This window comes from Falco cherrug, chromosome 4 (assembly GCF_023634085.1).
Source record: "Falco cherrug isolate bFalChe1 chromosome 4, bFalChe1.pri, whole genome shotgun sequence".
Classification (NCBI taxonomy): domain Eukaryota; kingdom Metazoa; phylum Chordata; class Aves; order Falconiformes; family Falconidae; genus Falco; species Falco cherrug.
The window spans coordinates 89,097,055-89,121,174 of NC_073700.1; the positions used below are offsets into that span (position 1 = coordinate 89,097,055).

At 44.1% G+C, this 24,120-nt stretch overlaps 1 protein-coding gene across 13 annotated transcripts in view; it reads right to left on the reverse strand.

Annotated features, from left to right (window-relative positions):
• The window catches only part of TNS3 (tensin 3), a 281,319-nt gene that overhangs the window by 32,785 nt on the left and 224,414 nt on the right, over positions 1–24,120 (reverse strand). For all 13 annotated transcript variants that reach the window (XM_055710377.1, XM_055710374.1, XM_055710376.1 and 10 more), the window contains 3 exons: positions 18,600–18,778; positions 18,137–18,254; positions 17,963–18,046 (listed from right to left, as the gene is read on the reverse strand). In XM_055710377.1, the coding sequence (XP_055566352.1) occupies positions 17,963–18,046; positions 18,137–18,254; positions 18,600–18,778 (381 nt within the window). The remainder of the gene's footprint in view (positions 1–17,962; positions 18,047–18,136; positions 18,255–18,599; positions 18,779–24,120) is intronic.

Sequence of the window (24,120 nt, forward strand, 5' to 3'; positions counted from 1 at the left end):
AACAGCCCACAGAGGCTCCTGCCAGTTAAAAACAAATGCAGCCTCTGAAGCTATGCCAGGGGTCAGCTTATCCCCAGGCAACCCTAGGATCAGGGAATTAATTGCACTTACCCTCTGCCCCCGTCTGCACAGGGATAAGCATCAAAAGGATGATTTACAAGACCACACTTTCCTCCATCCACAGCCCCTGCCCTGAAGATCTTACTATCTGGCTTCTTTTCTACTGAGGAAATACCTGTCCCACTGACTGAGCCTTACGCCATTTCACAGATGCCTGGTATCACACGCTCATTCAAAATGACCAAAACACAACTAAGTCATATTTGCTGAATAGGATTTGCAATACAGCATCTTCAAAGCAGTAAAATCCTTATCACGCCTTTCTGAAGGGCTTCCTTATACCAATTTGTTTTATTTTCCCAAATAATACCAGGGAAAAAAACAACAAAGAAACTTCCCCAGGGATTGGAGCAATGAGTTGCACATGTCTTCTCATGTATTTTAAAAGATCTTGCAGATGCTCTGCTATTGACTTTAAGCATAGCTTTGCTGTCTTAGGAATGCAAATCAGCTGCGGAGGCATCTCCTCAAGCCATCCGGGTCACATGCAAACATAAAATGTAACATTTATTAAAACATTCTTTTAGAAGAGAGCCACTGTCGGTCTGTAACACATCAACAAGAGCACTACTGTTCAGTCTTTCAGTACAGCAGATCATTCAGTGATGAACAAAACCAAATCCAACAAAACAATTATAATCTAATTATTAACATGCCCACAACCAGGTTTTCACAACAAATTAGTTAAGTGGCTTTAGAGACAACCAATTCCATTTTTATTGTGGTTTATCTCATCCTGGAATTTCAGATATTCCCACTGCTGAATACAACAATTTTCACCAAGTTATAAACTAAACTGCAATAGTTTTAGAGGGGGGAAAAAAGCCACTGGGAATCAGAAGTGTGTAAATTAGTACCTTCAAAATGAACAGTAATACTTTTTCAGGCAGAATGCCCTGAAACACCAAGCACCTTTGGAGAAAGGAAATTTTCTCTCTCAAAAAGAGGACGGAACGTCCACCCTTCACGCTGCAGCTTGCTTGGTATTGCAACTGCTTGAGCATGGGAGATGCAGGTCCAAGTTGCCTGTCCCAAACTGGAAAATGCAACTCACGTCTCCTGACAGTTCCACTGCAAAGCCAAAGCCACGGGGGCAAGGGGGGCAAGCTGGAGCAAATCCTGAGCAAACGAAGGCGGCACTGAGCCTGGGGCTGACGTTCCAGCAGTCATGGACAGCAAGCACTCAAGACTCCCAAATGAAATCTCCAACGTCATGGTACGATCCCATCTACTTTTCCCAGAGTGAGCAGAGCAGCCTGAGCTCTCTTGCCCTGCCTCAGCTCAGTTCCCAGGTGCCGGCAGGGTGGTGGGGAGGCCCAGCTGCTGGCACGCAGGAGGGCTGGAAGCCACCAAGGCACTGCTTGGGCTGCCACTGACCAATCTCACTTCCACCTCACTTCGGTCTGGCCCTCCAACTGCCAGACCCCCCGCCCAAACGTGACCCTCGTGCCAGGCTGGCGCTGTGGCTGCGAGCGGCACCGCTGCTACTGCCAGGCCAGGCACGGAGCTTTGCTCTTAACCACCCGGAATTAAACCAGGTAAACCCAAACGCAGCTCCGTTTATCTTCAGGGTTGTTCAGCATCACGCAGCCAGCCTGCGGAGCGCAGCTACGGCGTGTTCTTTATCTGTCTCTTGGGAATCATGACCCGGTGGGTCCCTGCTTCGGGCTGTGGCTCCCACACCAGCACCCGCTGCCGGCACCGGGATGCGCCCTGCGCCCTGCCCCGGCTGCGCCTGCCCGCGCCCGATTTTGGTGCAAAATTCAGATCTGAAGTAAAAAAGCAAGAATAGGTGACCGGACGGGAGCCGCTCTCCGGCACCAGGGCCGCAGCCACCGCTCGGCTCACCAGCGAGCAAGCAGGGAAACGACACGATATTCCTCCCTCAGGGAAGGCCGAGTGTTTGACGAAGTCTGTTTGTCACGCTTTGGGCAGGAGGTGTGACGCCTGCCTCGCATCCCCCACAGCTCCTCGCGGGAGGAGAGCGCAGCAGCCCCGGCACAGCCCGCGGCACCACCCGCCGAAAGCCGCGGCTCCCCCTCGGTGGAACCGGGCCTGCCCCGGCCCCGCTGTCCCGCCGGCCCGCTGCCCCCGCCGCCGACCGCAGAAAGTACCAACAGCGGGCAGCCGCGGGCCGGCACAGGCGCCCGCCCGGCATCGCCCCGCCCTCGCCTTCCCCGCTCCTCGCCGCGCAGCCGGAGGCGCGCAAACGGCGCGCAGCCACTCAAGCGCAAGATCCGCGAAACAATTACAGAAAACGCACAAAAAAAACCCCGAAAAAACAGCGAAAGCGGGCGCGCAGGCCTCCGGGAGCCTACCTATGGACGCCTACCTACGGAAGCCATACGGGCACCTCGCTCCTGCAGCGCGGCCTGAGAGAAATCTTTGTTGGCTCCGGGCGCCGCGCACGGAAGCCCAGCAGCCCCGCGGGCCGCCCCGGGGCTCGGCACCGGCCCTCCCGCCGCACAGCCCCCCGCAGCCCCGGCCCCGCCCACTCGCAGCCCCAGCCCCCCCGAAGCCCCGCCTCCCCCCGCAGCCCCGGCCCCGCCCTCCCCGCAGCCCCGCCTCCCCCTGCAGCCACAGCCCCCGCCCCCGCCCGGCGCCTGCCACTCGTCTCCAGCGCGGCAGCCGCAGCGCTGGGGTGGCGATTTTTGTTGTGGTTTTTTTTTTTTATTTGTTTGGGTGGGAAGTTCTTTGTGGTTTGGGGTGGGATTTTTTTGTTTGGTTTTGTTTTGTTTTGGGTTTTCTTGCTCTGTGTTTTTTGGGGGGCTTTTTTGTAGGTTTTTTTTGTGGGTTTGGGTTTTTTTTGTTTTGTGCTTTCTGGGGCTTCTTTTGCTTTTTTTGTTTTGTTTGGTTTGGTTTTCTTTGCTTTTTTCGTGGTTTTTTTTTTTTTTTTTGCTTTCATTTACTTTTTTTCTTAAGTTGTTTGCTTTCATTTTTGTTCTTTCTTGGTTTTTTGTTTGCTTTCAGTTTTGTTTGTTTGTTTTGGGTTGGGTTTTTTTTTTGGCTTTGTTCTTTTGGTATTTTTTGTTTTGGTTTGTTGTGGGGGTTTTTTGGGGGGGTGAGTTTTTTGTTAGAGGATTTTAGGGGGTTTTGTTTCTTTGGGGTTGTTTGGGTTTGAAGCAGACGCCTCTATGTGTGTGTCTGTCTCCGCTTCACCTGACCTCGCAGCGCCGTTTCTGCCGGCGCCTTCCAGGACACCGAACCAAGAGGTGACTGAAGCGATTTCTGCACCGTGGCCAAAAGCCCAGCGGCCCCGCGGGCGCAGCGCTCCGGGCCGGGGCTGACTCGCTCCCCGGCTCCTTCCCCCACGTGTGAGCCGCTCCGGCCCCGCTCGGCCCCGCTCAGCGCGGCTCGGCAAGGCGAGCGGAGCCGCCGGGGCGCGCAGCGCGCTCTCCCCTCAGACCGTCCCCCGCGCCCCAGGGCACCGGGCTCTCCCCGCCGGTGGCTGCAGGAAATGGCTCGATACGGCCAGAAACCAACGGGCCCGTTTAACTCTTTCCTGTCAGACTGTCAGAGTCCCAGCGGCAAACTGCCCCTGCGTCCGGAACGCGTCCGGTAGCGCTCAGCTACACCGAGCGGAGGACTGGCAAACGGACCAGAATTTCGCTTTCTCCACAGAACAAAAGCTAAACTAAAGCATACTATTCCTCAATAACAATATTCGCTCCTGCCACCGGTTCTCGCCGTAGCCGCTGCTCCCACTGAGCCGTTCCACAGCGGCTGCGCCCAGAGCGCCCCCGCCGCGATGCACCGCGGCCCTCCGGCGAGCCCTGGGGACAGCCCGGCCCCGCGGCGCGACAGCCAGCGCTGCCGCCGCGGGCTCCCGTGCGTTTACTGCACAGTCACACTTTCCCTTTGCTTTGGGTGCTTCCTGGCAGAGACACATGTAGTCGAACCCGGTCTTCAAATGCCTATAAACAACAGTTATTAGAGAAAATGGCTCGGCACAGAAAGCGCTCCTGGCTTGGCATAAAAAGCACTGTAATCACAGGAAAGCTTTGGCTGTCCTGTTTCCTTCCTGACTTCCAAGTGCTGAAAGCTTCCTTGTTCGGCCATTGATGCCTGCTAAATGTGAAGAGGCCAACGACTGCCACGCTGAACACAGGTCTGCAGTACCACGGGCAGGCTGGGTTCCGCGGGAAAGGGCTCATTTCCAAAATAACGTATGAATGTAATGCAAGCAGAAACCAGGCAACGAAAATCTTTGATATACTTGAGAGTTTTGTCAACGCTTTATCAGATTCACCCTTTGTTAAGAGAGTTGTTATTTCCTCCCTGAAGCTTTCTAACAATCAGGTTCGATTTTACTCAGGGGGCCGTTCGTCACGACATCTCTCTGCCACCAACACTTGCAATGACAAAACAAAAGGTGCTTGACAGAAAAACTTGCCTTTTGTCAGTCCTGTCACAAGCTCAAAGTTTCAAACAGCTGAGATGAGATCCAGGGAAGGAAAATAAAATAAAAATACAAAAACCTGAAACTATAAAGCCAGGAGATATAAAGGGCTAGACTGAAATGTTCCTGCATAGCAAAATCCAGGAGTAAGAAGTTAGGAAGGGGAGGGGGGTGTTGGATGCCTCAGGTGAGGAGCTGGTTGGGTTTAGGTGAATGCAATTTGTGAGCTAATGCCACCCCCAAAGAGAAGGTCTGTTATTTGGGAAGGAGAATGGGTTTCATGGCTGTGCCAGGCATGGCACAGAGGCAAGGACCAGATCCTCCATCCCCGCCTGGGCGGTAGTATTCCCTCACATTGCCAGACCTGTGTGCAGCTCTCCTAGACCAAGTGCACGAGATTCCCACTTTCAGTAGAACCATCACATAACGTCTCATCAAAGTAGCTTAAAATGCAGGGCTTGAATCGTAGCATGCACCCCCCTCCAACAGCAAACCCTGTGGGAGGGTGCCTAGCCGAGGCCCTCAGGAGCAAATTCAGCAAACCCCACAATCCACAAAGGAATGGCATACAGCGCCCTGCTTCCCCCACGCATGACAACAATGTGAGAGTCAATCTCAAGTGACGGTGTGTTTGAGATTTTCTCTCCTAGGTGCCTGAATACGAATGGCTTCATGAGAGAACATGCCCAACACAGGTTTAGAAAAACACAAGACTAATTTTAGTTCTCTGTTTTTCTGAAAGAAGGAATAAACATGAAGAGAATTAACAGAGGGGAGAACAGCATGTTGAAAGAAAACCACAGACCAATATGGCCTTTGGACTGTAAACACCACAGTGGGACTGAATACCTATCTCCTCTACTTCCTTACTCATCATCGGCAGGTCCGTAATTCTGAAATTACAGGACATCTTTGACTTGTGGATGCAGCAGACACCCAGGCACCCAAACCCAGGATCATTTTAAGACTTTAAGTTTTGAAAAGCTGTGCTCCTAGCTGTACCTCAGTTTTTTGGAGCTTTCTTCTCCATCAGCCTTCCATCCGACTACATGGATTACCCTGTCACATCACAGGCATTAAGGTTGTTTCATGTAACCATAGCAAGGGAAGTAGTTGTTCCCATGAATTTTTGGTAATTTAAGGTTTTCCAGACAAAAAGACGAGTAGCATCTCAAAAATGCATGCTGCCCATGTGCACTGCTAACTAGCATCAACAGGTACATGCAAGAACAGCCCCCACCTGCCAGGCTGCTCACCCAGTCTGGTGCTTCTGTTCAACTGCCAATGACGTTCTGCCACTGGCCTACCTGTTCCATCTTCAGAACAAACAACAATTAGTCTTACGCACACTAAGACTGCTTCTCAGCTTCAGGTTCTCTTTTTAATACATATGCAACATATTACTCATATACACTTCAATGAATACATGCATAGTTATTTGGCCAAACAGCAGATTCATGTGGGGAAATGCATGACTTTTTTTTCCCCCACTGAAAGGGAAAAATAGAAACCAAACTCTCTAAAACAGTGCTTCAGAAACTCTCAAGTAATCAATTTTTCACTGGTTCTTAAAGAGGGGAAAAAAAAAATAGAAAAAACCAACCAAAATCAACCCCCTCCCAGCGTATTACCAGGGTGTATTTCAAGTTTAACTGAAGAGGCACATCTGCTATTGGACCATGATTGAAAGTTACAACACTGAAGGTTTATAAAAACACAGGTTCTCCTGTGTAATAATTTGATTGTATAAATCATTTTTTTTGTCATTTACAAGCTCAGAATTACACTGTTTATCGCCTGAATTTTAGAAATTATAAGCTTTCATGGATAAGCAGTGAAAATGACAAAAACCTGTGTTCAGCACCATTGGAAATGCCATCATCTTTCCAGCTACAAGGCGTATATTCCAAATACAATCAGTTATCTTGGCAGGTCAATATAAAACCCCCTTAAATAAATAAATACAACATAGTGCTACTGCTTTCTCTCAAGAAAGAAAGCCTTGGGACTGGAGCTGCAGGAAGGCTGGAGCTACAGGGTGGCACTTGCAGATGTGCTGCTGCCAGACAGAATGCACAGCCTCGGGGCACTAGCCTGGATTTGCCATGGAATGGATGGGAAATGCAAGCTTAGGAAGAATCACCTAAGGCTAGGTTACAAACACCGAACAAGGGGTGCTTTATGCTAACATGACAATTCCAGACCAGAGGAGTATTTTTACAGCAGTTTCACACCTACAGACCTCCAGTATTCTAACAGAGCTTGCCTGTTACCCTGCACCCTGTTCACAAGACTTCCTCCAAATCAGGCTTCAGATCTGCGTACAAGTTTTCCTCCTGTGAGGAGCCTGCTCTACCCATGATTCCAACTTCTATCACATAGTAACGTGTATGAACTAAGCAAAAAAAAAAAGAAATTTGGCTCAAAAGCACCACAGTTTTCAAACTTGCATAGGAAAGCCCGGCTCAAGCCCTGCTGATAATCACACAGGAGAGGGAGATGACCTTGGACCTCTCCCGTAACATACAGGTACTCTCAGTGGCTATTAAATTCACATGGAAAAAGCTCTTCCTCCTGCTAAATGTGATTTACAAAACACCTAGGTTCAGCTGGTGCAAAATGGAGAAGAGAATCGCGCTTACAAATGCCACTGGCTTTAACAGCGTGACTGTGCAGACCTGGCAAGACCTGAGGGGTCACACGTAATGTCACTGCACTAAAGTCAGAATATTTACTTTGCTGGCTGCGATGCTGAACTGAACAGCCCTCAGCATGGGCGGGAGGAGGACAGGAGGATTCCTCAGCCTGTAAAGTGCCGGAGATGGGACCATCAGTGCTAACACTCCCTTGCTCTGGTACTCTCTCCCAGCGACACCTGGGCCTTTTACCCTGACGCATTAATTTCCTGAGTGACACCTGGAAACAGTTCTTTGACAGGCAGGTTTTTACAAGTCTCACAGTGCATCTATGTGGTGAGCTGACTCTGGTGCTTAGCAATGATCCAAACAGACTGGCTAGTGTGCTCCCTGACAGAGCAAAAATTGCAATGAAATTTCTAGAACCAATACTGCTTATAGAGGACATACTCTGAACATATTCAGCATTCCTTGTTTTGTTTTCTAGTGTTTTCTTAAACTTTGTCTTCTTTTTCAAACATCCTTTATAATAAATTCATTGCCAGAATATTTGTAGCAATTGAACACAGGCAGGCAGAGTTTTCAAATTGCTAGGCTGCTACTCAGACAGAAATAAATGGCAAGGTAAAAGAAATGAGATCTAAGCACAGCAGAAACATTTTCTTTAACATTACACTTTGCTGTTTCATACGATGTTGGAGCTTGACCTCATAACTTGAAGGGACGTGTGCAGTATGAGCTCCCTCTTACTTACACAGGTCCCAGCTTCCATGAAAATGGGCAGTTTATGTATATGTTATGCATAGCCTGGAGGTTTTATCAAGGCTCCGAGTATGTCATCTTTCAACTGGCAACAAATCAGTCTGCAGAAAATTACAACCAGCAGGGACCCTTCAGAATCCCTGAACTGAAAGGTATGAATAATAGACTCTCTTTCGACCTGATATGAAAGCATTGAAATAACAACAATGAAAAAAGCAAGCCACAACTGATGTGTATTCTCAAGTTATTTTTAAAATACTCCCACTGTTCTCCAGAACAATAAGTATTTTGCTAATTTTTGGCTAACATTTCGCTGTGACCAAGCGTGGAATGAAGCTATAATCTAATGCAACCCACCTTAGGAAACTAGGAGCTGCGTCTGTTCTCTATGCTCCATTCAGAGGGGTCCTTGAGTGCTCAGGAAAAACAAACCTTTTCAGTTTTTTGACATCATTTATACCAATTTTTGCATTAAAACATTTAAAAAAAAATTAACACAATATGAACTTTAGGGTCATTTATAGGATTCAACTTTCTGATACTGGTGGGTAAATCTATGCAAATAAAAGCTCAGCTTGGCTCCAGTAATTAAAGACATCTGAATGAATGTTCCCTTAACCCTCTTTTCAATTTCATTAACTTGTTCCCTACTTACCTTCAAAGAAAAAACAATGTAAACAAAAATCTGAATATAATAAAAGATTAATAAGAATTCACAAAGTTTTTCAGGCTTTTTGAAAGTGATAAAACTTGCATGGTACAATTTCATCTTCTCAGAAAGAAGTCCATATAATCTTTCTATTATAATTTTTATTTCCCAGAGTTTATCTGGTACACAGATCAATTCAAGGATCCCAACGACTATCCCACAGATCCAGAACATCTCACCTACAGCATTACCTTATCTTCATGGTTGTTTTATAACCTCCCAACAAATAATTTCATTTTCATTTACTTTATTCTTGAAGCTCTCTGGACAAATCCTCAAAACAGTGTGAGAGCACTGACACAAGCTGAGAATATTCAGAAAAAACAGTGACAACTGTGGGCACAAACTAGCAGTGCGCCTGAAATACTCAAGATTGCTTCACATTGCTTTTCATTAAATGCTATAGATGCAGTACTTGTCAGACTTCATTTTATTTACACACTGTTTAGAGTTTGTGCTTTTAACACAGTGTTTGATGAAGGACTGGGGAAAAAAAAACAACCAACAACCAACCCAAAATCCAAGAATCTATTCTGCTTTCTTTACTAGTTTTTCTTAACATACCTTCATCACATCCCCCAGCGCCAGCCACAGCAACTCCACTCCTCCCCAGCTTCCTTCCTGCTGTTTCTCCCCCAACACACACACACACACACAGACAGAGACAGAGACACGCGCATGCCGAGGTTTTCTCCTCTCCAGGAATTCTCTCCAAGTACTAAGTTGGTGCCAAACCTTCTGGGAATGGAGGGGAAGAAATTCAGCATACCTGCAGCCCCTCAGGAATCCTAAAGTCACTTGGGAAAAAAGTATACACATACAAGAGAAAACTCATGTATCAGGTTTTCAGAGCAGGGCATGGCGGAAGAGGGCAGGAGGCAAAAAGAAACAAAAGCAAACTGACAGTTCCAAAGGCTATTAAAGGAATTGTGTGATTTTTCAAGGCTTTTTGAAAATAAGTAAGCCATGTGCAGACAATAAGGGTTAATGTTAAATCCAATACTTATATCAGAATTGTTAATTGTTTATTGTAAGCGTCTGTTGGGTTAAATACCTATGTAGTTCAATAAATACAACAAAATGAAGCACCATTTCATCTGTGTACAGAGGAAACTGTCAATGAGCATCTCCCAGAACACACAATTGTTTTTGCGAAATGTTGAACAGAGAGAAAAAGGGAGAAAGCACGCACTCACCATACAAACTGGGTGCAATTTACTATGACAGCAAGTATCTTAAGCAAAACTTCATTTTTGCAGAGAACAGGAATATACTGAAAGCGATACTCCAAAAACTTGGTACCCATCACTTGATAAACATCTCCACTTCTCAGAATGAACAAAGTGACTCTGCATTCCCTAGCATACTGGTTTTTTGCTTTCTGAAATGTCAGAAAAGCAGGGGGCCACTTATTTTATCCAAGTTGTTACTGTAACTCATCAGTACATTTAGTACATCTATTAGTAGCTTATTTGTGTGCTTCAGTTGTGAACGCTGACAGTGCACAGCAAACACAGATTAACACGTCACGAGCTTTTTTGTGTCATTTTGAAACGTTGCTAAATTCTCAAATTGCCCACATATTTCTAACGGCTATTTCAAATTACGAGGGTTCATTGGTCCATCTCATGTTTATTTTGCAGTCACCACTGAAGCATTTCATAACATAAATGCGTTAAGTCAAAATGCACAAAGCTCAGGACCTACCCCTGCAATTTTCTCTTATATTTTGGGGGGTTTTCCCCTTCAAATGTTTTGTTATGCAGGAAAACCACACAGACGCAGTGTGCTTTATAATTTGTTGAAAGTGCCACAAGGTTTGAGGTCATTCTGTCATACACTGTGAGTAAATTCTACGCTTGTGGGCCACCTGTTAAAAAGCATCTGTCCTAAATATGAAGCCTTACTTTGGTGGCAGGCGCTTCCATCGCTGCGGTACAGCCCCGCCACGTCGGGCACTCAAGGCTACTGATGGCCAGGCAGGCTTTGAAGAGCTCAGGAGCCCCTGCAATGTGGGCTTTGAAAACAGAATCAAAGCCTTAATATTGTGTGGCCGTCAACTGCCAAGATACGCAGTGAGGAGCTTCCAGTGGACCGTAAGGCAAAGCACAAAGGTGTTGCTGCTCGTTCCAGGCTTTCTCAGTTAATAACTCTTTCGAACAAAGGCAGTCATCTCATTTTAAATTCACAGTGCTTTAAAAAGTGAGTCAAGTCCAGACGAAGAGTAGACAGCCTGGATTAAAGTGAGGTGCCCCAAAATAAGGGGATAAGTCTACGGGGTGAGTCTTCTTGAAGGAGAACCTACCAGCAATTAATTGCTTTAATGGTGTTAGTGTGGGATCGAGGAGCAGTCGGATCTGTTGAGCTACCATTGATGGAAGACTTGTAACATATAAAAGACTTTAATGTCCAGAGCTAAAAACTTTATTACACACGAATTCCTACAGGACAGCATTTTCTTCGCAAGATCTACCATTCTTTTAACATAGTTCAACATCTGACTTGAGGATAAAATGAGTCGTTTCTACATTTAGGGTCCTCACCACTCTTTCTCCTGTGAGAAAAGTTAATTCATGTCCGGTATTTTATGCAGAAGGCTCCACACTAACTGTTCAGCAGTGTCTTGGTTCAAGCGGATAATGCAGACAGCGCTAACTGGCCTCGGAGAGGGCTGTTACCTTCCCCTTTTTAGGGGGACAGGCTCAATTCTTGTATTTCCTTATCAGTCAGCACTTTCCCCACACAGAATGAAAAGTCATCCAGTAAAACCAAGAAAAAAAAAGATCAACATGAATACTTTCAGAGGAGGTGAAACACACGGCATAAACCAGAAGTTTTTTCAAATCAGTAAGTGATTCATTCTCCAATGCAGTTTTAACGGGGCAGGACACAGCTTAAAGCTCATCCTGATCAGCAGTTGCAGTGTTTCCACCCAGATGGAAATCCTGCTCCAAAAGTGAGTGTGGGAAGAAAAGGAGACAGTGACTAACTTCACTGAACATCTCTTCAATGTAACAGCTAAAGCACCTAACCATCCTTTTTTTTTTTTTTAGATCCCACAGAATTACAGAGCAGATGCACACAGAATTGCATGTGCACTAGATCATGTGTTCTGCTAGTTCCTGAAGTCAACGTATTTTCCATGCCCATCTGTAGCACGTGAATTTGTCTCGTGCTCAACCTGTAGGTCACACCAAACCCCGCCCCTTGCAGAAATTTAGCTCATGGGGCCTTAGGAACATTTTACCATGAAATACCTTTGTCTTGCCATAAGCACCGGATTAAAAAAAAATTTGATTCTGTCATCAGATATGACATTGGCTACAAATCAAAATATATTCATGTTCTGGAATATTTTGCCAGACTACAATATCCAAAACCAATGCAAGACAGGGTATACTATAGACAATGAGCTTTCTTATGAAAACTCAGTAACAAGAATGGCATCTTTTGCCAGCTTCAACATATCAGCCAAAGATATCAGCAAAATCACTGCTTCTTCATCACATACCAGCTTCCATGGACTTGGCACTCCCTAGCTTTTTATATTCAGGTATGTATATTTGTATTCTTTACTCCTTTGAATCAATAGCATGTTCGAGTTTTTAATGAGTGGCTAAAATATATACTGATTTTGGGAAATTTTATGTAGAAATATGTAACATGGCTATAAAGAAAAATGGTCCACATTTAGCTAGCTAAATAGATTAATCCTGAAATAATTTCATTCTTATTTCTAAGCCAGAGAATAAAGCTTTCGTAAGTTAATCCATGTGCACTGGGAGAATACCTCTCTTGAAAATCTTAGCCAAACTGAGCGGGGGAGCTCAATTAAAGCTGATTACCAAACAGCTCAGTGGTAGACACTTAAACTGCAAGTATTTTGGTTGGCATCTCTCACTAAAATCAGGCATAATCTACAAGTATTTCAATGTATTTTCAGTTTCAGTTTGGTTCTTCTGTTACAACATACTTTCCACCATTCGGATTGATGAAAATTAAATTGAACCGTTAATCTATTCGGCACGCAAGATGGAACATTATTACCTGTGCTGTGAATTTGGATTACCAGACCGAAATCGCTGATAGCAAGCGTTGCTTCTTTCTCTGCTGGCCAGACAAGATACAAATTTTCCACATTTATATTTTGAAGGAATGTTAAGAACTGTTTTGTTATCAGTGGCGCAAAAGGGAACGAGGTCTGTGACAGTAAAGACCTGAAAATACATCCTGTCATTTCCAAATTCTGTGCAATAAAAAGTTTGTATATAAAGGTGAGTTTTACTGAGCTGAATGTGTCAATAACAGTAACCCAGAAAGAAAAAGCCTGGCACATTATATTGAGTTCAGTGTTTACAATGGCCAAGAAGTGGCCTCCGAACATTTAGGGCTCTGTTCTACCGCATTCCACATGCTCCTTCTGGAAGCCTGACTAAGTTCACATCAGTCAACTCCCAACAGTAGAACTGAGCCCTGTTCTACTTGTGCCTGAAGCCCATTACTGAGGCTTCGTACACACTAGTAAATTGTGTGTTTTCTCATAACTAAGAAACACTATCTGTTTCATCATAAAATATTGTAGAGACGAGCAGTGCCTTTAGCCACAAGATGAACGTGTGAAAGTCAGTTTCAAGACTATGAAAAACATAACACAAGCCATATCTAGGTGCCTTGTAGTAAACATCATACATTTCTGGTCTCTACTTGTATATTTTTATTGCGTATTTATAGTGCCAAAGTTTAAAACAAGCGAACAAAAAACCAAAAAACTAACAAAAGAAAAACAAAGCAACTGCAAAACAACTCAAACCCAAAATCACAACAGCAGCAAAAACCAAAATGCCCCCTTGTTTCCAGGAGGACAGAGCTTGTGATAACCATCGACCAAAGTGGATGCACTGATATTCTAAGCAAATAACCTGAGATGCCTGGAAAATGTCCATACCTATCTCTTGCTTTGGATATGTATACCTTATACAAAGAGTTAAGGGGAGAAGAGAAAGGCAGGTATAAATAAATATTGTATGAAAATTTCTCATACTGTGGAGAAATTTTTGCACATCATACACTGGTAATTTTTCATTCTCACAAATCAGTATCCCTTTTATTCCCTACACTACTAACCCTCCCGATACACAGAAAGCATTTTCAGTTCAGAACCTTGACTATTTTTATCGTACAATTAAGCAGTATGTTTCATTTCCCTTGCAACTCAGTGACTGGAAAAAATTACAATCCTGGAACAAATACGCAATTACAACAGTATAAAATTATGATCAGTGATAGAATTATGCAGTAATGAGACTATCTGTTAGGCTGTCCTTTTGCCTTTGGAGAGACTTATGAAACACTCATTGCCCTTCCTGGGAGCTGTAACAGAGTCAGCCTGTTAGTCGGGGGGGGGGGGATGTAGGACTACAATGTGCCCGCCACATAAAAACAGAGCCTGCAGGAGAAACACCATGGAAATAACGCCACTGTCTGATCTTGAAGAGTTCCATGACAGCACGAGGAGAAAAGACAACCTTCTTACAACATTTAGAAAAGATGCAACTCGTACACAACACAAGCTTGCCCAAGGAGTGTGGTATCTAGGCTGAGCTCCACGGTGGGTATGAAAAGACAAGCCCTTATGCAGGCTTGAAGGCTCTGCGATCCCTCGCACAACAGCAGTGGTGTCATCCCGCCGTACGTGCTGCTTGACCTACGCAAGTTTACTCAGGCTGGTCAGAAAAGATGGAAAATCAGGGCACCATGTCTTCTCTTTGCCAGTACATGGATAAAGGATTACAGACAATCTTCCCTTGTTCCAAGGACCCCTGCCTTCTGCTGCAAGACAGCGCCTGTCTGTGAAGGCAGGTCCTCTGCAAAGCTCCGTTTATGCCCTGGCCAGAGCTGAAGATGGGGCAAGTCCTTGCGTCCAGCCCGAGGGGGAGAGTGGCTGCCATGGTCAGCCAGAGTTCAGTCCTCTGGCAAAGAGCTCCCGATGGTTTCTTTGTTCCTTCTATATACAAAGGGAATTCAAGTAGTTGTATGCAGTCTAAGACAAGAGAGCCTTTATAAGCTTCAAAATGGCCTACAAATAGTGCTTCTGTTCCTTGGCTGATGCGTGGGACTCTCCTGCGGGACATACAACGGCTATTGTGTTACCCTGAGAACCAAAATACAGCTCTATCTGGAGCCTGCTTTTTGGTGGCTATTTGTAAAACTAGCCAATTTACAGACTGCTCGAGCTTGTCTTAAGAAACAAGGTGTCTTTCAAAAGATAATTCAGAATGAACTCTGTGGGTGATGTGTTACTTGAAAGCGATGTTAACGCAAGAAGGGCAATGAAACCACAGCAGCCAGCGGTCACCGGAGCAGCAGTGCTGATGCAGCAGTGCTGGATGCCTGAACACAGGCTCAGGAAACTTGCTCCCACCTGAGAAAGAACAAGGTTCTGGAAGGGAATCCTGCTCTTCCTAGTTGGCATAGACAGGACGTCTTAAAAGAAACATATGGGGAGAAAGAAGAGGCATGGCATAGCTAATGCAGACAGATACATGGACTATTTTCCATAACAAAGTGGTTTCACCTGGAATGAAAATCTAAGATTTCCAGGGCTAGCAAGAGCACCATTTTGCACAGGGTTTCGTCAGGCTTCAGTGAAGATAGTGCCTTTCACGTCAATAAAGAAAGAATCAGAATTGGATGCATTCAAGATACAAGGTACACAGTTTACAACAAGAGTAACTTACAAAAGAACAGATAATTTTATCATTTCATACATAAAGACTGGATGACATTGTAATTCTTGAACACAGAATACAAAAAACCGTATTGTTCTTTTAAGATTTATACTTTATAGAACATTACAGTAGTTCTGCCTTGATATGATAAGGGGTAACTGTGCTTAAAGCTATTCCCTACAGAAGAGTGGGGGCGCGAGGATAAGGCAGTAATTATCGTGGTAACTGGTAGCTCTGTGTTACAGCATCCTAACTGCTAACCTGGAATGCCGAAAAGCAGCAAAGCTGAGATGCAGAACAAACCAATTTTGAATTCATGGGTGATCTGAACTGAGACAAAAGGCACAATAACTTAATGGCAGAAATTAAGACTCCAGAGTCCATGACTCCAAAGGCCTCAATTTGTTGAGAATCTCTGGCTCAGTCAGTATGTTTCCATACTTTTATGAAAATAAAACCCATGAAAGCATTTAAAGGAAGAGCAAAGCTGCAAAGGAAACTACTAAAAATTGGGGATGTAATATTTTTTTGCAAATAAGACTCGCCTTTGTCGCACGTGCATTAGAGCAGCCTCAGCCACGGGGACAGCTACTTCTGCTCCCTTCAGATTCTTGGCCTCATTCAACACAGAAAACACCATGCTCTTGCTCTGGCCGTGAGTTAGGGATTGGCAGCAAAAGTAATGAGAAGACTTCTTGCCAAAGTCAGAAGACACAGAAGCAAGTAAATACGGCAGACAGATACTTATTGTAGATGCAGGCAATAAATAAAGTAGAATAGTGAAGGGGGAAAAAAGAGAAAATAAAAAAAACCCCACATATCAAGTAGGATTCTAATACTGTCTCTGGCAATAGAAGTTTCTATGCTCTGGTGAGAAAGTGACCCAGCTAACATTTCTTAGAGATGCTCACTAATGGGGCATTGCATGTTCTCTAGCTGACCCACCTCATACACCTTTAACCTTCGTGTCTAACCTTCGTGTCAAAGCACATTATGTTTGCAGCTAAAAACAAATACATGGGGAGCTGAGCACCCAACCTGTAGCCTTCAGTAGACCCTGAGCATCATTTTTAAAGGGGCATTCAAAGGGAAAATTACCTGGTTTGGTCTAAGCTAGAGTATTATTTTCAGTGTCTCATTAACTGAGTATCTAAACCCATTATTTGAGAGATGACAGCATTTGGAATTAAGCAGGAGAATCACCGACAAAACAGAGAGAAATACACCAAAAGCAAAAAAAATTTCCAGGGCAAGTCCTAACTCTTAGCAACAGGTATAGAAGCCATTTAACAACAAAGCATTCAGTAGATTAACTCAATGTAAGCAACTCGTAATTGATTTGCTGAGGCTGCCCTCAGGAGGATATCTACCGCTAATTGTTTAAGAGTTGAGAGAGTAAAGGGCAAAGCCACAGCAACTGAACCATAAAGAGATGTCTTGACCTGGGTAGAAGATTGCTTTATTACTAAAGATAATTTTATTCTGTGTTGATTGCTTTTGGTAACTACTAAATGAGGTAAATTAAATGGGAAGAGTGTTTTTCCAAGTTAAAAATACAACACACTAGCTATTGCATCAAAATCCACCGTCAAATTTATTGGAAACTACTATCAAGATCCTGCCTAAGACAATGATAGCCTAAGCAATAAAACTATATATATGCACATAAATTAATGCCTGAATATCCTCTAATGTGTACAATTTAAATGAAAGTCTGTGATTTTTATTTGGGTTGTAAATAAACTATGTTGGCTTCCTTTTATGTCCAGCATTTTCTGAGGCAGTCAAGCAAAACACCTTTTCTTCTTTTTTAATTTAATGTTTTAAAATAATTTTGCACAGAAAAAGTGACATCTAACAATACTTCACTGCTATTTTTAGCAGCAAAGAGTTAAGGCCTCAAAGAAGAATCCTTTATTAATAAAATTTATAGCTAGATCACTTTAAATCTTTAACCATGTAATCATCTATTACCAACTACTCTTCCACAGTTCTGCATTTACATACTGTATTGTGGCAAAAAACCCTTCCAGAACATTTCACTCCTTTGATTAAGAATCTCCTTGACTTGAGCATAGCTACTGCCCAGCTCTACTGTCAGCTTCACTTGCCTGGAAAGACGGCAACATGCACATCACCTTTCTTCCCTCCGATGAAGGTAAAACCTACTAAAAATAATAAGGAACTCAATTCTCCTGACAGTACTATTTTGATATTATCAAATACCAGCAGCAAGATCATGGAACACTGAAACCACGCACACACACATGCAGACAGCGTGACCAGGACAGCCTCAAACACCGAATTGCATTTCCTCTTATTGCAGTGATGCAACTGCCTCATTGCTCCGCACCAGTTCTGGACACTGAACATGAACACGAGGTGCCCTGTTGGCAACTAATGGCATTAGATCTTTCTTGGATAATTCTTCATTGTTTACTACTTTTTGATACAACTAAAGCAGTACTGCTAAACTCTATTTCTCCAACTTGCACAAGTCTAAATTCATCAGGTATATGTCCTGTTTATAAAGGAATAACCATGTTGGTGTTAGCTGCCTTCGTACACAGATCAGTTTCAAATTATTTAAGAAGCAGAGTTATCTTACCAGGACTGGTTCTGTATAGCTCAGGTGGGCTGCTGACCTTTTGGCTGGAAGGAATCCGCTGATGGTATAGTGGAGGTGTTTTTACTAGGAGAGAAGGAAAAGCACAATTCCTCTTCAGTAACAGCTAAGATGTTAATAGTGCTATTAAAATAAATAAATAGAGACAGGCCTTACCATATGATGTCTCTGGTGACAGGGGAAAAGCTGGTGTAGATGGAACAGCTTCATTTCCATTTTTTGTGGGGGAGAAGATTCCTCCATCTATTTCATCTTGGTAACGTGCAACAGTCATCTAGAAAGGGCACAAAAAAGCAAAATTACAGTGAGATAATTCCCACTTCACCCTACAACACGGTGGGATATTTTTCATCAGTCTACAGAAGGTTTCATATAATCTGATCCACTGTTCCAGCAGAAAGATCTTGGAACACTCAAAATATGCAAACATGCAAGAGAGGACAAGAGCAGGACAACCTTAAACATGGAGCTGCGTTTCTGAGGTGACTACAGTCATTTGTTCTTATGGCCACGATGCAACTGTTCAATGGCTTCACACTGATCTTGGACACTTAACATGGGCTCCTTGCTGGCCATTCACTTCAATAAATAGTTCCTGAAAAAAATCTTCATTGTTTACCTCCTTCATCTCTCCTGCAGGAATGGGTGATGCTGGATTTACAGCTTGGTCAGCAGCAGGGGACTTCATCCATCCACACCTGCCATACGACGCCTGCCCAGGGACATCGTTGTCGTACTGCCCAACACTTAACTTTCTGATCCTTCCCCCCGCTGCATCCTCACCTTGCGTACCTGTTGCTGAAAACAAACAAGGTAAACTGATTAATAAACATTTTTTTTTTTTTTAGTTAGAGCTGTTAGAACAAGCTTATCTCTCTTGCCTTCAGTGATTCCCTTCAAGAATGCTCATGAAACAACGGGTTTCATAACCGCTTTACAAAGCCAGGCAGGGGGTGGGCGGCGGAGGGGAACCAGTTATATGTAGTCAGTCTCGCCGGCCCAAGCTGGACCGGACCCGCGGGACACCAGGTGCCAGCCTGCTGATGATGCTGGGTTTGGCTGAGCTCGCCCCGTGCCAGCGGCGCAGCCTGTCGGCAGGGGGCGCTGCGGGCAGCCAGATGGAACTCATCCCCATCCCCATCGCACAGCAGCTCGGCTCCAAACCCACTGCTGCTCTCCAGGGCTGCATTTCCCCCCCAAAGCCAGCTTCTCTAGAGCTAACACTGACCCTGGCCCTTAGAAACCCAGCTGAATACTGTACACCTCCTGTGACACACATGGCAATCACGCTTAATCACAAAAATCGGGTTATTAGATACACACAGGAACTGTAATCTTTTGGAGGAACAGAGCACAAGAGTAAGCAGAGCTAGCAGAAATAAACGGGATATTCAAGGGCATAAAGTACTATTTCTTTCCAAAGTCACTCTTAAGACAGTATCATTAGATACAGCTTTAGAATTAGCAAGACTTTACACTTTTTGCCATCCACTCCCACCAGCAAGCACTTGCAGAACATTCCTGAGCAATTGCTTTTTCCACCCTTCTTCATATGTCAACAACCAGGATCCCTGAGTAGTCCTTACTGTGCAGCCACAGGACACTACAAGAACAGCCATACACATGTAGCAACTTTTCAGATACTCCTCTGAGAGTTTTTACTGTCTATACATGCAAAAAGATCTTTGAGAATTAGCTATTTCTCTTAAAAGACCTGAGGATTTCTAAAAGCACTTATTTTTCTGGCTTGGTGTCATTTAAACACTTACTAATCATTTCCAACTGTTAAGCACGTGTTTTCTACACACCCTAATGCCAGAGCCGTAACAGCAGGAGTCCAATCCGTGCCCTTCATCTAAACCAGCAGGTGAGCTGACCCAGATCCCCGGGATGCTGAAGGCAACGGTGTGCGCCTCCCGCACACGTCCCCTGCCCAGCCCAGGTTGCTGGCAGGACCCCAGCTGTACCATCTGGCCTGCAGCCCACACGTCTGTATTACATGTAAAACAGACATGTCACCTTGGTTATGTAGCTGAATTACCAAGCATCAATGCATAAACAGGTTTCTGTATAGCAGAACAGGTTTTTTTCCCAGGATTAAAACAGACAGGGATTTCAGACTAAAATCCATGGTGATTTTACATTGACATACATATGCAGCAACCTGAACAACTTGCCAGGAGGTAGTGGCTGATTCTAAAAATATTAATAAGCCTCTTAACCAAACTACAGAATTAGACACTTTAAAAAATCCAGCTCTGCTACTATCAAAGCCAGTGTGACAGTAACTACTACTAAAGCCAGTAAGTAAATAAAACCCTGCTAGTTTTTTAATTTTGAAATTTTGAAAATTCCATCATCAGGGTAAAACTTCAGGGTCCAAATTTAGCTAGTTATTTATTTTCAAGTCAATATAAATATACCTAGCATATTCAAAAAGACACAGCTGAGATTCTGGGTTTATGGTACAACTTTGAAAACTAAAATACTTTTGAAGCACCCATATTTTAAACACTTACTTAACCTTCTTTCTCCTGACTAGAAACTTTATGTGTGGTATTTCAGGTGGAAAGAGTATCTTCTGACAATACCACGAGCAAACTATATGCATCAAACAAGATCTCCGAATCCAGAAAAGGCCATGAAATCACAAACATCTTCGAAAACTCTGAAGTGATGCTAAAAAGTCATGAAGATTTCTACTGAAATGGAAAGACACTTAGGAAGGTAGGCAAGAGTTCACACTAGTCCAGAATTTACCGATTTTTTGCATTGGAATTCTTTTTTATTTCTCATTTCTGTAAAGAAAAATGAGTGGGAATCACCACGCAGAGCCCCAGCCTTCGAAAAGACCGTGTGAGTGTGGGCACTGGCGGTCCCACCGCTCCTGGCAGCAGGAGCCAGGGCACCACAGGAGAATTTCACTCCATTTCCAGCCAGGTCATTAAGGCACGGGCAGTTCCCTTTGGAACACGCCTCTCCTAACACAGCCACACAGATCACTGCATGAGAGAGATGCCCACCCTTCGGATGAGTCAAAACAGGCCTGAAAATTTAGCACAGATTTTACTCATCATGCTAATGAGAGGGCCTTGTCATCAATGAAGTCCTTTTTGGTAGGGCACGTAGCAATAGGACAAGGGGGAATGGCTTTACACTGAAAGAGGGCAGATTTAGATCAGGTATTAGGAAGAATTTACTTCCCTGTGAGGGCGGCGAGGCGCTGGCACAGGCTGCCCAGAGCAGCTGTGGATGCCCCATCCCTGGCAGTGCCCAAGGCCAGGCTGGACGGGGCTGGGAGCAGCCTGGGCTGGTGGGAGGTGTCCCTGCCCCGGGCAGGGGGGGGCAGGAACTAGGCTATCTTTAAGGTCCCTTCCACACAAACTATTCTATGACATTGATACACTCCATGTCATTAGTGTTCATACACTCGTGAAGCTTGTAACTTCTACAGAGTTAATATAGTCCTCAGAAAGCTGCAAGCAGGTACCTCGGGGCAACTGGACACCTTCCTCAGACTGGAAGTGCTTTACCTACCAGATTCCCAGCAGATGCGGGATGGCAGTGGGGAGAAGTTGAGCTGATATACTGCAGTAAAGCTTAAAGCAAATCACTTGAATCTCAGAGATTAAAACTAAGTGAAGAAGTCAGCAACAGACAACTTTTACTTAGTTTATTAGTTTTGCGAATGTACTTCAGAGGTGCCTCACAATGTAACAGATGTTTATAGTTATTAATTTAAAACAGGGGTCCTCAAACTTTTTAACCAGGGGGCCAGCGTGCGGATGAAGTGGCAGGCAGTCATCTGCGGCTGCTTGGTTTCCCCCCCCCAACCCCTGGCGGGGGCGTCTGTAAATACCGGGGGCCAGATTGAGGACCCTGGGGGGCCGTATCTGGCCCGCGGGCCGTAGTTTGAGGACCCCTGATTTAAAAGGTGCCTTTTACAGTTAGGAGCCAAGACTTCTTAGATGTCACATCATTTATTTTGTTCTTGTAGTGTAACTTAAAGTTTTGGCAGAGCTTTATAAACATCTCACACGTTTATTTCTTCCAAAGCATTTTTTGCATGCTCTTATTTCTCTCTTTTCCCTTGTGAATCACATTTTTTTTTTTCCCCTAAAGAAGAAATAGCAACGTTTCAGCAGATTGGCATCAGAACAGCATCAGGCATTCATCTCGTCAGATGGTTATCACCATGCCAATGCTACAGCTAACAGAAGCACGACCAGCAGCTAAAGGTTAATCTCTGGTTTCTTTAGCTGCTTAGCTTTCCTGGAGTACTACTGAGAGGTATTTGTAACTATTAGAAAGAAAACAACACTAAGCTAAAAATCCTGTCTGCAGTGGCATGTCAACAGCAGTGCTCCATCTTGTATCTTAGTGGTCCCGGCTCAACTTCAAACACTATTACGTTAACTCCTCACGTGTTACACATGTTTGTATTTACCAAGTGCATCAGGCACACTACTAGAAAGGTCCACGCTTACTTTCAGTTACCACAAAAACTAGTATTGATGATGCTTATGTGTTTCCACTGGACTCACAGATTGTGGGCTAGCCTCAAAACCAGCTTTACGTGAGAGCGGGGCAAGCACAGAGTACGTGGCTGGACTCTCTGGGAAGAACTTTTCTGGTGAAAAGCCGGACCGACAGCCATTCTGCCCATTATGGAAGTCCTTATCACTTGGAAATTAGAATAACTGGTCTTTTCCAAAACGCAGCACAGTCCATTGAAGACTTTCCCTTAACTTCTACCTAGTTTGTATCACAGCCAACTGCACAAATTACAGTCAAACTAGAAAACTCTTACAACAGGTATTTATAAAACCAAGTTTTTAAGAAAGTTTCACCATCTTGTTGTTTACTCCTCTGTAAGAGGCTCTATATCCCATTATAACTTTATGCTTGAAGAGGTGCAGTCACCTTTGAAGGTTTCAATATTCCTTCAGGCCACTCAACTGCCCTTCTACTCCTCTGCATTGTTTTTCATGCTAGAGGGTTTTTTTTTTCTTTTTAAACAAATGCAATGTATTATAGAAAAGACTTACAGAAACCCTCTAAATAAACTTATTCACACTAGTTTGGGGGGAGGGGGGAGATTATAATGCATTAAATCACAACAGTATAAAAATGCTTCAGAGTCTCTAGACTCACAGGTTATCCTTATCACTACCAACAAGAGTAAAAACCATATTTAACAGTTATTTATCCCTTGAATAACCTGCAGGCTCCATAATGTACTTCAAATTACCAAAACTGAATAGAATAGAATGGAATAGACTATTTCAGTTGGAAGAGACCTACAGCAATCATCTAGTCCAAATGCCTGACCACTTCTTTAAATGCCTTTCAGTAGGACCCAGTATAACCTTCTCCCTAATATTTCCAGGAACTGAGGTTAGACTCGCAGGGCTGTAGCTCCCTGGGTCTTCCTCATAGTCTTGTAAACTGGAATGACAGTGACTGGCTGGGGTCCTGTCATAACATCTGCCAGCTCCACAGTGCTCTGGGATGAATCCTGCTTTTTCTTCATCCCTATTAGTCAGGTGACCATCTTTAAATATCGGTGCAATGAGAGACTAGGCCTATTATACCCATTTCTATAAATGAGCTTAAGGACTTAATTTACAAGGACTTGGTTTACCTTTACAAAACTGCATGGTTTTCTGCTTAGAAATGCATCTAAATGGTATTTCAAAATAATCTATACATTTCAGAATACCAATATCATTAGACTAGTTTGAAACTCTAAAAAGTAAAATTAACTTTGCATTTATCCTTACAACCCAAAAGACATGGCAGCTAAGGAGGGCATGAACAGGAAAAATGCAGGAACCTTACAGTAAGTGATAAAAATCTTTTTATGGTTGTCTCTGTCGAATGAACAAACAGTTCACATTAAGGGGGGGGGGGGGGGGGGCGGGGAAAGGTAAGAAACTCCCTTATACTCCGATTCCATCACAAACAAAGCCATCATAAGCCAAGGTTTTACAGTTTAGATAACTCTCCTTGATTTGCAGTGGCCACTCAGTAGTCAAATGCCTTAAAATTCAGTCTCAAGAAAACAAAGGCATGTTGGGTCCCTAATTTTCCCAAATTTCTATCTTTTTTAACTTCTTCTTTAACAGCACTTACCCTAT